Genomic DNA, 14,664 nt, shown 5'->3' with positions numbered 1-14,664 from the left:
ATCTGTGCCCTTAAGAAATTTCCAAACTAATATAAATGACTGCTCTCCTAGGAACACAGCCCCAGATGATATGCTTTGAAGAAGAACGTAAGAACAACAAATCAAACAAATAAATCTACACCTTTCTTATTCATCCAAAAAAATATCTAGTCTGATTTTAAATTTCCTACAGTTGTATGTAACAACCAAAAAACAAAAACAAAATCCATGGCACTCTCTTATGTATCTATGATAAATCATACTTCCAAGCTAAGTTTTTGTTTGCAGAGTCAGGACTGAGGGAGGCATCACCATCCAGTCACAGCTTACACTAAATACAAGTAATGTTGCTTTAAATAGTACAAAAACAAAACAAAACAAACTCTTCTAAGAAGTTAAATGACCAAACCTAAACTTAAGATAATGGCAATAGCAAATATCACAAAAGCTAATTCTCATTTTTCACCACAATTTACTCCTCCCTAAGATTCAGAAAAGATGTCCTTCCTTGCACAGTACTGTATTCTATAGGCAGAATCTTTTTTCTACGATATTATATATTACCTCTTTTTTCAATATTATATATTACAAGGATTCAAAAAAAGGTATCAACTTCATATTAAAGACCAGTTTTGAATACCAAACTAAATAATTATCATTCTCTTTTCTCTCCATTTTTCTGTTTCTACCCTTAGGATATTCAATAGCTCCTTTGCCTCTAGCAGAAGGCTGAGAGACTAAAAAAGACTATTAAGCTCAATCAAATCAATTTTAATAAACGTCTCATGCAAGTACATCTTTTTGTTGTTGTTGTTGTTGTTGCTGTTACTTAAAATTCTGCTTCAGTTTGGGGAGAGAGATCAGGAAGGAAGGAAGCTAAAAGTGTTAATAGAAAGGAGGAAATTTGAGGATGCCAAGTCACACAGATTGATCCTAGAAGAACCAACACAGCTAAGGCAGCACTCAGGCAAAAGGCAGGGCCCAGTCAAGGCAGTACCAGAAGCCAAGGATTCAGAGCAAACAGTATGTCTCAAAGTCACCCAACCATTAGGGATTTCAGAGTAGAAAATCTATAGTATGTAGCAAAATAGGCAGCCTAAAATAATAAGGCATCTCTCTACGAACAGATGTCAAACAACAGTGAAATGTACTGTTAAAGCAAAAATACATAACAGGGCGCAGAGTCAGCTATTACTCATACCGGGGGGGGAAATGAGGGCTATATGTATAGACAGCCTTGGAAGAAAACACACAAACCCTGTAGCAATGGTTGCCTGAGCAAAGAGACTCATTTTTACATTTTTTATATCCTTTTGTACTTCATTATTTTTTTAAACCACAGGCATTTATGACTTAATCCAGTAACATTATTTATTCCAATATAGGAATATTACTTAATTCCAAAAAAAAAAATCTACTCAAATTAATTTACAAGTGAAGCAGCCAGAAATAAAGAGATATTAGAGGTCAAGAAGGATAACTTAAAGCCAGCAAAACAGTCCAAAGCAAAAACTGAAGTGTGAGGCAAAGAGAACAAGTCAAACCTGATCAAGCAGTCAGTATAGCACACAGGGGGCTGTGGACTTGAAAAATGAGAGAACTCCTTCCTCAGCCTTTTATGAACTTCCAGCTTGGGTAGGAATTCATATCAGATCATAGACAGTCCAGTGTAGGCTGAAGAAGGTGAGTCACTTAGAGATGATACAATAGCTGAAGACAACTAACTGAGCTTAAAGATTAAGCTAGATATCCTAAGACATTACTAATACCCAACCTGATTTAGTTTCTATAGGTTAACAAGAGCAAAAGCATGGACTTCAGATGGTTCTTTAAATGCAATGTGTGTGACCCAGCTGTAAAGGAAAGAGCCTAGAAAGATTTGAGTCACTGAAGGTGTGGTTGGGAGTAGAATGGAACCAGGAGGAACTTACAGGATGAGAATGGATCTTGGTCCCTAAGTCATGCGGGCCAAGCTTCCATTCTATCCACCCCAAGTTTCAGTCAGCCAGGACCTGGATACTTCAGTGCTAAAGAGCTATCTTAGTAGATTTTAGATTACACAGATATGTGAGAGATTACGATCCTGAGGAAATTAAAATTGCTTAGTACTGAGATGCATTAACGAAGTAAAAAAAAAAAAATCTTTTTTTAAATACAGAGTTAGTTTCTTTGTATCGCTAAGCATATTTCTAAATCACTTCTAATTTAAATTAGCGGGTACCTTAAATTTATAGTACTTTCAAAATTTGCCTAAATAAAACATAACTCAGAAGGCAAATCTGCTGGGGACATTTAAAAAAAACATTTTACCCATTTCACGGACCCTTTTCTTTAGCTCTGATTGTAAAGAAATAGCAAACACAGAAAACAGATATGACCACAGTGCAAAAGAAAACAATTTCATTTTTAAATATTTACCTTCCACAGTTAAACACAGATTCTAAACACAATCTTCTTGGAAAGGGATATTTTACAAGACAAAGCATTTATGAATGAACCAATTCTTACTTAATCAAATAAGACTATAATAAATTGAAGTAGTATAAAATAACCTTATTAATTTCAAATTCTGGATTTTTAAATTTTATTCAAATTTTATTTACCTAACATAGAGTGCAATATTGGTTTCAGGAGTAGAATTCAGTGATTCATCACTTGAATTCAATACCCAGCACTCATCACAACAAGTGCCCTCCTTAGTACCCATCACCCATCTAGCCAACCTCCTACTCACCTCCTTTCATCGACCCTCAGTTTGTTCTCTACCATTAAGAACCTCTTGTGGTTTGTTTCCCTCTCTTCTCTTCCCCGGCCCCCCACAGTTCATCTGTTTTGTTTCTTTAATTCCACATATTAGTGAAATCATATGGGATTTGTCTTTCTCTGTAAATTCTGGATTTTAAAAACCTACAGCAAAGAATGTAACTAAATGTGACAAGCTATTATCTTCATTTCCAGGAGAAAGTGCAAAAGAATTATTTCTCTATTAAAAGTAGCTAACAAAAACTCTTATACTACAAAAACTAACCATTCTCCTGTTATGCCAGAAATATATTATAAATACGGCTCCTAATAAGTAAAATTGTAGTTGTCTTTACTAAAGGAAAATCTGACTCATCAGTTACTTCTGTTAATGAAGGGCAACTATCAAAAGTAAAAAAAAACAAAAAACATCTTTAAGTAGGTTTACCACCTATTTAGGTAAACCTAAATAGGTTTACCACCATCCAACATGAGCAAGGCATGTGTATACACTCAATACTTAACTAAATTAAATATAAATAAAAGCAATGCCATGAGGACTATAGATGAAAAGTCCAAGAAATAGATATTATAAAGTGAGAAAACCTTTTTTATTTTAGATTAAGGAACAATCTATTTCTTAGATCCTAAAATAAAACAAATAGATGCCACTTCTCTTTACAATGACTTAAAAGCAAGCACCTCAAAGAATTTATTAATACAAAACAAGTTATTACATATAAATTATCTTTTCCTTTGAATCTTAGAAATTTTTCATTAAAATAGTAAGCTTTAGAATGATAACAAAAGATATTCTAATCTTCTAAGTTTCCATCAGTTAGGTGTCCCATCAATCATGTGTGTCTGCTTATTTATATCTAACTCAACAGTCTACGACGACGTCAAAGAAGCCAAATCTACAAAAGGTGGATAAGTGGATTATAAGAATCAGAGCAACCTAAGATCTTACTGATAACACAGTTCTGACAGTTCTCAATTATGTATATGTAGTAAGCAACAACTATTTTAAAGCATTGGATTGCACCTGCACAAGCACCCTTATTATACATGCAATTACTATAATAATCTAATAGAAAGAAAAGCTAAACACTTGCATCCGAAGATCCCAGGGCTGGAGTAAGTATTTTTCCTATCTTGTGCTCTATTTAAGATATTGAAACTCCAGGGTTAGGCCAAAGAAGGGGAGTCACATAAAGAGTGATGATAATAATTAATCTACGATAAGTGACATCTCAGACGCTGTGAATAAACAGTCTACTCTGCCAATGCTTTTAAAGACCCAGTAGAATTCACCTTTGAGAGTTTATAAAGAATATGCCAAAAAATAAATCATTAAGAGGCACTTTACCAATAAAAATACCACATATATTTCTTTATAATAAACAAGCTTATTTCCATATTAATATATAATACATAGTACTGAAAAAGAATCTAGATCAAGTCAATATTCATCCACTTTTTTAAAATATGGCAATTAAAAGTATTCTATAAAACCAATGTATACATTTTAATATTTAAAAAAAATTAATTCTAAGGATTTCTAGGTAGTTTTTAACTACGATGTGAAGGTTGAAAAATACATCCTAAAACATTCATACCTGATCGAAAGCACTCAATTATTTGCTGAATACCAGATTTGGATGTCTGTAGTGGTTGCTGTAACAAAGGAGCATCTCCAGGTTCCAGGATATAAACTACATGGAAGACAAACACCCACCCCAATCCCCACAAAAAAAGGGTTATTTAAATCATTTACTATTAAAGTAAAACAATGGTTTGCTACAATCATGTTAACGATAATCACACTTGTTTGTATATATTTCACCAGCATCTTTGTAAGGCAAAATGAAATAATGTGAAAAAATAAAGTTACCCTCAATTCAAGGCTAAATTAAAGCTACGTAAGGCTTCAAATACAAAGATTTACTATTTTGGCATTACTTAGTACCTATTTGTCATGTCTGCCTTTTTATTCCCCTTGAAGAACTACTGTATTTAACCAAAATTCTAGGGCAATCATGGCCTAGCCACATCTCATAAACCATTCCAAAACCCTCTGGACAATCTAGTACAAATGTACAGGCAATACTCAAAAACCACTGCCTAAGGAAAGAACTAGTGAAGTGCACAATGATAGATGTTCAAAAATGTTCACTGCAGCACTCTGTAGCGCTGTAAATAATTCAGAAAAAAATTCAAATTTAAAAGTCTCTCAACAGGAACCAGACTAAATAAACTATGAAATATCCCTACAATGGAATCCTTCATGGCTGTTAGAAAGCATGAGCTAGATCTACATATACTAACAACAAAGAACGTCAGTAATAGATTAACCAACAAAAACAGGTTGTGGAATATGATCTCACTCATATTAATGTGTATTTCAATAAATACAGAAAGAAGTTTAACGTACATGTGTGTATGTACAGACGTTAATATAAACACAAAAAGTCTGGTGGGATACCAACAAAACAAGGGTTCTGTCGGCGGGTTTTACAGGGGTGATTTTCACTTTCTGCCTCATACTTCACTAGTGCTTCAGAGCCTGCCTGGGCTTTTAGAAGAGTGCATGCTAGAAAAAACACATTTCTATAATGAGTAAAAATAATATTTCCACTTTAAAAATAAATTTTTTCGGGGCGCCTGGGTGGCGCAGTCGGTTGAGCGTCCGACTTCAGCCAGGTCACGATCTCACGGTCCGTGAGTTCGAGCCCCGCGTCGGGCTCTGGGCTGATGGCTCGGAGCCTGGAGCCTGTTTCCGATTCTGTGTCTCCCTCTCTCTCTGCCCCTCCCCCGTTCATGCTCTGTCTCTCTCTGTCCCAAAAATAAAAATAAACGCTGAAAAAAAAAAAAAAAAAAAAAAAAAAAAATTAAAAAAAAAAATAAAAATAAATTTTTTCATTTTCATATACAAAGGTCTCTTCCAAAATTCTCAGGTTCACAGTGTAATTATGTAATAAATTAGATTATGATAAAAAGTAACTGCGAAGGAAAACTGAGTTTTCCCATCAGATACCAAATAAAGACATGATTGTGGTACAAAAAACCAGCCACTTTAATTAACTCTTTTTTCAGTATGTTATAACGTTCTACTCAACTATTACCATCTTAAACCCAGGATCGTCCAGTCTGTGGGAAAATTAAGAGGGAAAACAATGATGTGTGCTGCTACTGCTTCAGGACCTGGTCTTGGACAGCATTTAGCTTTCTGATAAGGGGGCTAAAGCTTGCTGTGCTCAGTATATACACACAGCCTTAGATTCTCTTTAAGTCTTCAAGTCTGGTGCTCAGTGGTCACCAAACGGGAGAGACTATGTCTCAGGACTAAGTGATTTTATTAAGTACACTTTCCCAATTTTAAGAGATACTCTAGGAGTATTTTAAATGAATCACCCACAATTCACTCTGAGAACACGGATATTGGTAGTGTTCTACCAATTGGTAGTCCAACTCTAGACTTGGACTTACTGCACCAAATTTTTTTTCTGACATTTATTAGATACAACTAAGGCAAATTAAACTCTCTGATCTCTTTTTCATCTCTAAAATGGGGATAATAAAAGTACCCAAATCACAGGGTTGTATGAGGATTAAATGAGTTAATGCAAGTAAACTAGTTAACCGGTTAAAACAAAGCCTATGTTATAGTAAGTGCTCAATAAATGTTCTATCACCACCACCACGACCAACATCATCATGTACAAATCAACTGCTTTCTGACACAAAAAACTGAAAAATTGTCTCCAAAATCTAAGAGAAGGAGAATTCAACCCCTTAAAGATACAATAGCAGAAGTCTGTAAATAAATCGATGATACCATTTATTGGGATTAGATGGATCTCTTTTCACTATTTGTACATTATAACATGTGACAAAAGTTTACAAAAAAATAGTAGTTAACTACAAAAAGAGGGTAAAAATTTTATAGTTGTAAAGAATCAAAAGCATCAAGGCTTGGCTCTATAAGTGACAAGAAATCTAGAAAGGGACAATAAAAAAACAGTAACGGATAAGGAAGGGATAAGGGGAAAAAATGATAACTCGTCCTGAGAGTCCCCTTTCCTCATTTAAAAATGCTCCAGAAAACTTTCTATAATACATCATCTTCCACTTCCACATGACAACATCTGATTTCAAAGCCAGAGCAAAATTTTGTTACCTAATCACCTTCAGAACACTGCTACCACGAGATACATCAACATGTGTGTAAGAACCCCAGGGTTAGCTTACTTATCCAGATACATCCACTTAATATACAGATCTGTGTAGTTCCCATTGTAAAAAAACAAAACAAAACAAACAAAAAACTTCTTCACTTGAAAATACACTCTCAACCCTAAAAAAATTTATATATTAGTACTTTATAAAAGTTTCCTTTCATATATCCCATCATCCCTCCCAAGATCAGTTTACATGACCATTAGGAAAAAAACCATCATCACCCTCCAATCAAAACACCAAACACTCAGAAGTTAACATCTGTCTTTACATCCTTCCAAGAACACATTTCTCAGAATCAAATACCTACTTTTGCAACAGTCTCTCCTAGCTTAAAACGAGTGCTTTAAAAGATCTTTCGCCTGGCATTTACTTACAAACAATAGAGCACAGGGAAGTAGCTGGAGGGTGGAGAAGGGAACTGCAGAGAAGGGGAGAATACATGACGAAAAGATATTGTCCATGTATTAATAACTGATGGGAGTTGTGTGTCGGTTATATCAGGTTCCTTATACCATTCTCTCTACTTCTGAATGTTTGAAAATTTCTGTCAGGAACATTCTTAAAACATAACTAAAAAAGTACTTCACATACACTGACAGGCTTATAACACCACCCTTCACTACGAATTGACCATCCTCTCAAGGCCTCCTCAGGAACACAGTGCTCTCATCCAGGAACCCTCCCCCACCCCCCAACCCCCATTCATAATTCAAGAGAATAGAACTCTGGTAATTGGCCATTAGAAGAATTTCTCAAACACCATATTATCTTCTTCCCTCCAACTGAAGGCATCTTCTTTCAAAAACTATCACATCATAACATATTCCTCTTGGTACTGGAAATATCCTCCCACTCAGCACATAACTTCCTCTGAAATAATGACAATTAACTACTCTACAGGTTAACAAACTTTTAGCTTTCCACCAAAGTAGTCTTTGGAAAGTGTTTAATTCTAGCTAAGAAAGCAAAGAGACACTAACTACTTTTGACCTGGTCACTGAAAAAGTTTCTCACAGAAGAAAGTTTAACTTTTAAAATTAATGCAACTTAGATGATTTGTTAATGAGGGAGAAAAAGCAAAGAGGTTCCAATACATATTAAAAAGTTCAACTGTGAGAAACATCTTTAAAAAGACACTGGAGTCTCTAGGAAACTTTAATTATCAGAATACACTAAATAAGGTACAGCCACAAATTATCTTATTTACTTTATATCCATCTCTTCCCACTCAAAAGTTCTATAAGGGAATGACCTTATCTGTTTTGTTCGCCACTTACATCCCCATTGCCTTGGACAGTACCTAGCACCTAACAGGTGCTCAATAATAACTTGTCAAAGAAATAAGGAAACAAAATGAACACACAAACTTCTTCCTAAATAAGAAGCTTTAACAAAATGATTTCATTAACTAATTCAACTTAAATGACTTGAATTGTTTAAAAAAAAAAAAAACCACAAAAAACAAAAACAAAAAAAAAAAAAACACCCAAAACTAGAATAAAAGGTCAGTAGAACACAATTATAAAAGGCATTCACAGCCTTCTACTTCAAAACTAGCAAACTCCAATATTAAGTAAAACATAAATGACACACAAAATATGCAGTATGGAGGGGTGCCAAAAATCACATAGGTCAGGGACAGTTGAACAGAAACTGAGTCCCATCCTGGGACTATTTTATTAGCAGAAGTAAGTTATTACTGATTTCCAGCAAGCCAGTGGGGGGGATGGGTCACAGCAAATTTTATTCTCATGTGTACCAAAGTTTTCTGAAAATGGGAGTTCTTCCTCTTTACCACTACCATTTTTTTTCCCATTAGTCAAAAAAGTTCACTACTTGAAATGAAGTCTACTGTGATATAGGACCAAGTACACTGAAGCAGTTAAAATACTCCAACAAAAAACAAGCACAAGTGTAAAAAGTTCTAATACCTTTTAGGTCAAAAATAATGATAAACACCTGCCTTTAAACTAGAATAGCCTCTGTCTGGTCTGGTCACATATGTATTCAATGATTCCCTTGTAAGTTGTACCTCTATATGTTTGTGACAAAACACAACAAACTTCTAATAACTAGAAAAACTTAACAGTTTATATGCTCCATTTATCAAAGTTTTCTAATATTCTTCATGAGACTCAAAAAAGGAACTTTTTCATTCCATAAATCCAACTAAAAACAGTTCCACTGAGTACACTATCCTTATGGATCCTTAAGTAAAAACACTTATGTATTCTACCTAAAAAATCAGCTTTTTTTATTCTGCCATACACTGTGTTCTGTCCAAAAAAACTTTTAAAGGCTGCAGTGAGCAAAAAGCGGATTCTTCTAACAAGTTGAGTTTAACAAACTTTTTAGCCCAAACTAAACTCATTTTTTGGCTCTAACCGCTATTCCCTGATAAAAACGCATGAGAAACTTGAACTTTCAAAAGTTTAAATGAATCCACTTTCACGAAGACAAATGCTAGCATTCTATTACCTATTTTCTCCTTTCTCTTCAGTTTGAAACATTCAAAGGGCAAGGGGTATACTACTAACTGCAGGCTGCCTTGAAAGCAGGAAAAGGGACCGAGTGATTGATCTTGTGGAAAAGATTTAAGGTGACACTTGCAGTACTTTTTTTAAGGGATCAAGCAGGGGAAACCTCTTGTTTGTACAAGCTTTTAGTTTCATAACTAGTTTTATGCTGGGGAAAATTATAGCCTGCTTCCTTAGCAATGACTTCTTGGGCAGGAAGGAAACACAAGGCAAAGTGACCCTGACGGAGGGCAAAGTAACTGGAGAAGAAAGGAGTATACCTGGTTCACAGCATCCGTGATGATGGTGGTCAGTCTGACAGTATTTGTCCCTTAAAGGCATTTTCAGTGGGCGAGACCTACTTTCCTTTCACTGTAAGAAGCTCTTCATTGCGGCTTGGCTGTTGAAAGAAGCACAAACCCGTCACTCAGCCTGAACTTCCTGGGGGGGCTCTGGTTCTATTTTCCAGATACGTTCCCTCCACCCGCGCGCTCCGTTTTCCCTCCACGGACCCGCACCTTCCTCTAGAGCTGAAAAAGAAACATGCACGAAGGCTTCTCCAGCCCAAACTCCCGCACAGGTTCACCGCCCTACCCGGAAACGCAGCCCGGGGCGCGCAGCGCAAGGCGAGGGCCTGGCCGGCTGCGCGGGCGGCAGCGGCCTCGCCGGCCCGGGCGGGCGCGCGCGGAGACGGAGGCGCGGAGCGCGGCGGGCACGGCCGGCGCCGGGGCCCGCGGGGCGGCGGGCGCGGCGACAGGGGCGGCCGAGGTGCGACTCCCGCCGGGGGCCGGCCCTCGCCGCGCTCTCCCACCACGCACGTGCGTTGGGGTCTCTCCGGCGGAGCCCCCGTCCCCATAACCAAGTGCGCCCAACTTACTTAACTCCTAGGGCGGGCCGGCGGGCAGGCGGAAGGAAGGAAGGCAGGCAGGCCGGGCAGCCGCGGGGACAGCCTGGCGTGGGAGGCGGCTTCGGGCCCCACCTGGCGCAGCCTCGGCGGACCACGCGAAGGGAACCGGGGTTCGGGCCCGACGCGCTCCCAAAGAGTCCCCGCCGGCGCTGACGCGGAAGCGCCACAGCTCACCACGTCCCTCCGCGGCCCGAGGCGACGGCGACGGAGGCGGCGGCTCACGGCGTCCCTCCGCGCTGTGGAGCTGGGCGGGCGGGTGGCGCGCGGGCGCAGGCAGTTGACAGGAGGAACCGCCCCGCAGAAGCCGCAGCCGCCACCGAAGGAGCCGGAACCACAGCGGGCAGGACCTGGGCGCCCCTCGCCGGGGCAACGGCTGCCGCCGGAGCCCGGCTCCCCCCAGCGCCGCTCCACCTGCAACGGTCCCTCAGGCTTTTGGAGAGGGCGGGGAAGAATGGGGGTCCCCCCCACCTTGGGCCTTTTTTGGTAGTAGTTGTTGTTTCAGGAAACTTTATTAAGTCAGTCTCTCTCTCTCTCTCCGTCTCCCCCTCCCCGAAGAGCCTGAGCTACCGCCGCGGAGCGGGTAGGAAGGGGGAAGCAGAGACTCCCGCAGCGACAGGGAGCGACTGACTGACCCCGGACGGAGATGGGGCGAGGGCAGGAAGTGACAAGCTCTCCGAGTGGGTGGGGGGAGTGTGGCCGGCACGCCCGGGAGCGCCGCGCGCATGCGCCCGGCCGGGCGCCCGGGCCTGTGGGGAGGCTACGCGCCGCGGCCGGGCCAGGCGAGGGAACCTTGGCGGGTGGCCCTCGGGCCGCGGCCGGTGGCCCGGGCCGGCCCCTCGTACGCGCGTCCTCCTGCGGGCCGACGGAGAGCCGAAGCCCCGGGTCGTTTGTGCCCGGGAGACGGACGGGCTGATGGGCGACCAAACTGTTGCTCTCGCTTTTCTCCTTTGAGTGGAACCAAACCTGGGAGGGTTGGAAAAGCACGGGAATGAACTGTAGGGAAAGGTTGGCAAATGGGTGAGCCGTAAGTAGTGGTGACTCCGAAAAGATTGTCAGCACACTTATAAAATGGTAAAAGCCGATTTTTAAAAAAAGAAAAACCAACAGTTTTCGAAGCGTGCCTCCCAGAACTCGGTGGTTTTCATCAGGTCTTTGGGAGGAAAACTAGTGGTGGAGGATCGGCATGGACTGCAGCGGCATTGCGCTTCTGGGACCTGAAGGCGAAGGTGCGTCACATGGGCAGTATGCACCTTCCCTCCTCTTCGGCGCCCGCGTCCTGCTCGGAAAATCCCCGAAGATCGAGGTCGTCTGTCAAATTCCGCAAACCCGTGTGGCCGTCTCTTGGGGCAGGAGAGGCTGCCTCCTCACCGCCCGGAACGGAATTCTGGTTCTCCAAGCAAATACGTGTCCACCGACGGTCGGGAAATTTTAAGGGAGAAAAAAGCCCATTCGCATTGTTAGCTCCTCGCGCCGAAATTGTCGGTTTGCTGGGTCCTGAAAGAGCAGTTTAGCAGTAGGTAGGCTCAGTGTGTATTTTGGAAGAGCAAACTGTGGCTGAAATCTGTTTTCAAAATGCATAGGAAAGTTTGTGGTCGGTCCAGTAATTAATTGATAAACTTGTTATTGTAAAAAAACTGAACGGAGCATCTGCATAGGTCTTGAACGATTGTAGCAGCTTGATTATACGGGTGACAGGAAAAGGAAGGAAAGCGATCCACCTTTTTAAAGGAATTCCACGTACTGTACATTTACACACCAGTCACATGAGTGTTATGTTGGATCATTTTTTTCTGTGCCATTGTCAAGAAGCATCACACAACGTCAAACTAAAATGTAATGCCACAACTTATATGTAAAAGAAATTATGGTACGTCCATGTGACGGTGTTTGTTATGCAGCCAATAAAAATCATTTTGTGTAATATTTAATTGTATCCAGTTTACTTAAGCGTATCGAAAAAAATGTGACACCTGAACAGTAATTTTTAACGTTGGAGTTCTTTGGTAAAATTTAAGGTGAAATATTTTCATTTTCAGAGGATCTTTTCCTACTTTTATAAGCACACTTAGCACAAGTTAAAAAATGAATATACAATTTTAAGTTGCCATAAACCTGAAAAGTCACTGCTTCAGATATGTGAGTTCTAAATGTTTGCTGACCACATATGAGTAAAGAATGGTTAGCTTCCTGAGTAACCTAGAGGGTAACCCTGGTACTAGAGGGTCCCCAAAACTGCTTGCTAATAGAATAAATTTTAAACAATTTTTGAGAAATTAGAGTTATGGACACGATTGGAATGTTTGTGTGGGTAAAATATTGAACACTGGGTAAAAGATTGAACATTGAATTATAGAATTTTAAATATAAAAAGAAACCATGGAAATTATCTTGTAAACCTTATTTTGTAAGTGAGAAAACAGAGATTAACTGATTTGCTGAAGGTAACAGAGCAACAGAGCCTTCTGTAACAATACTAGTATCCAACATTTATTAATTAGTGTATTAAGCTCAAGAATAACTCATTTAATCCTATCAACAATTCAATGAGATTTGTTATCCTTTCATTCTACAGGTAGGGAAACTGAGGCAAAAACATACAGCTGACAGACAACTGAGCCAGCATTTGAACCCAAGCAGTATGGCTCTGAAATTCATGACCTTAGCCTTTATGCTGTATTGCCTATTCTGTGTTGCCTACACTATATCATAGCCATTTTTTTTTTTTTTTAATGTTTATTCCCAAGAGAGCAAGCGGGGAGTGGCAGAGAGAGAGGGAGCAGCGAATCCTAGGCAGGCTCCATGAGGTCAGTGCAGAGCCTGGTGTGGGGCTCAAACTCATAAACCACGAGATCATGACCTGAGCTGAAATCAAGAGTTGGACGTTTAACTGACTGAGCCACCCAGGCGCCCCTCCACATCATAGCCATTTTTGGATCACACTGTATGTGAAAGATGAGCCAGTAGATCCTGTCAGTTGTGAAATGTATTAAAATGCTATGTACAAGTTTATGAAGTGGAAATGGAGTTGCTAAATCACAAGAATTTAATTGAAATTTCACAGGGCTCTAGAGCTTAGACTTTGGACATCTAGAATTATCATCCTACCTCTAAAACGACTCTGCACAAATCATCCCAGAAAAATTATCTGTCTTCCCCTTTCCTTGTTCACTGCAACAACCTACGTGACACATTATTACAGCTTTACGGAACTTTTTGATCTCTAAAGTCTGGAAGTACATCCCAATGATTAACCCAAGACCATTTTATGGTTTAAAATTATTGTCTCATCTTCAAGGCAGGAAAATTCTACCATAAGTCCACACACACATGTACACATTATTACTGCATAAGAAACCACCCTAGAAATAGTTCTTTAAAACCATTTTATGTACTCTCAATTCTATACATCAGTGATTTCGACTGGCCTTGTCTGGGATCATGCATATAGTCATCTGGCATCTTAACTGGGCACACTCCTGACTGGTTGTGGGTATTGATTATTGTCTGTACTTACCCCCTAGCCTTTCTTCCTCGAGATTAGCCTGGGCTTCTTCATATGTAGGCAGCATGTCAGGCAGGTACAAACAGGAAGCTATAAGACCTCTTGCAGAAGTTACATGATCTCACTTCTACCACATTCTATTAGTCAGAGTAGATCAAAAGGACAGCAGAGAGTCCCCTCTTGATGGGAAGAACAGCAAAGTCCCATTTCAAAAGGACATGCATATAGGAATGGGAGAATTATTGTGAAGATCTTTGTATACACTCACAGATCATTTCAAGAATGATACTAGCTAAAGCTGCTGAATTTTTTTAATGCTGTATGATTCCTTTAAGAATAGCAACACAAGGGGTACCTGGGTGGCTCAGTCGGTTAAGCGTCCGACTTCAGCTCAGGTCATGATCTCACGGTCCGTGGGTTCAAGCCCCGCGTCAGGCTCTGTGCTGACAGCTCAGAGCCTGGAGCCTGCTTCAGATTCTGTGATTCCTTCTCTCTCTGCCCCTCTGTCTCTCTCTCTCTCTCAAAAATAAACATTTGAGCCAAAATAGAGACTAAGTTTAAGAAGAGTCATGGAAAAATTGATTTGGAGGAAGGAATATTAAACAATTGATTATCAACTGTATAGAATTTAACACCTAAGTGTTGGGCCAGCAACATAATATGAAAAAAGAAGATAATGCTTTTCCTAAGATGTTTATTTTAAGGAGAGGAAGGAGTAGGTTATTTATACCTGGGTTGCTGCCCTGGAGATAAGTCGCCTACCAGAAAGTCTCTGA

At 40.0% G+C, this 14,664-nt stretch overlaps 1 protein-coding gene across 6 annotated transcripts in view; it reads right to left on the bottom strand.

Moving 5' to 3' along the window:
- ZNF800 (zinc finger protein 800) overlaps positions 1–14,664 on the bottom strand; it is a 194,044-nt gene that overhangs the window by 37,069 nt on the left and 142,311 nt on the right. For 2 of the 6 annotated variants that reach the window (XM_086691093.1, XM_086691086.1), the window contains exons 1-3: positions 10,357–11,035; positions 9,761–9,879; positions 4,341–4,436 (exon numbers count right to left, since the gene is read on the bottom strand). In XM_086691093.1, coding sequence (XP_086547219.1) covers positions 4,341–4,436; positions 9,761–9,821 — 157 coding nt within the window. In that variant the 5' untranslated portion in view covers positions 9,822–9,879; positions 10,357–11,035. Of the gene's footprint in view, positions 1–4,340; positions 4,437–9,760; positions 9,880–9,997; positions 10,319–10,356; positions 11,037–14,664 lie in introns of those variants that run through there. The other 4 variants (XM_086691052.1, XM_086691068.1, XM_086691077.1 and 1 more) reach the window with 4 other exon arrangements.

This window comes from Puma concolor, chromosome A2, assembly GCF_028749965.1.
Source record: "Puma concolor isolate L17-30 chromosome A2, mPumCon1.1.hap2, whole genome shotgun sequence".
NCBI classification, from domain to species: Eukaryota; Metazoa; Chordata; class Mammalia; order Carnivora; family Felidae; genus Puma; species Puma concolor.
The sequence above is the reverse complement of the archived record's forward strand: the minus strand, read 5'-3'. Positions and strand labels throughout refer to the sequence as shown.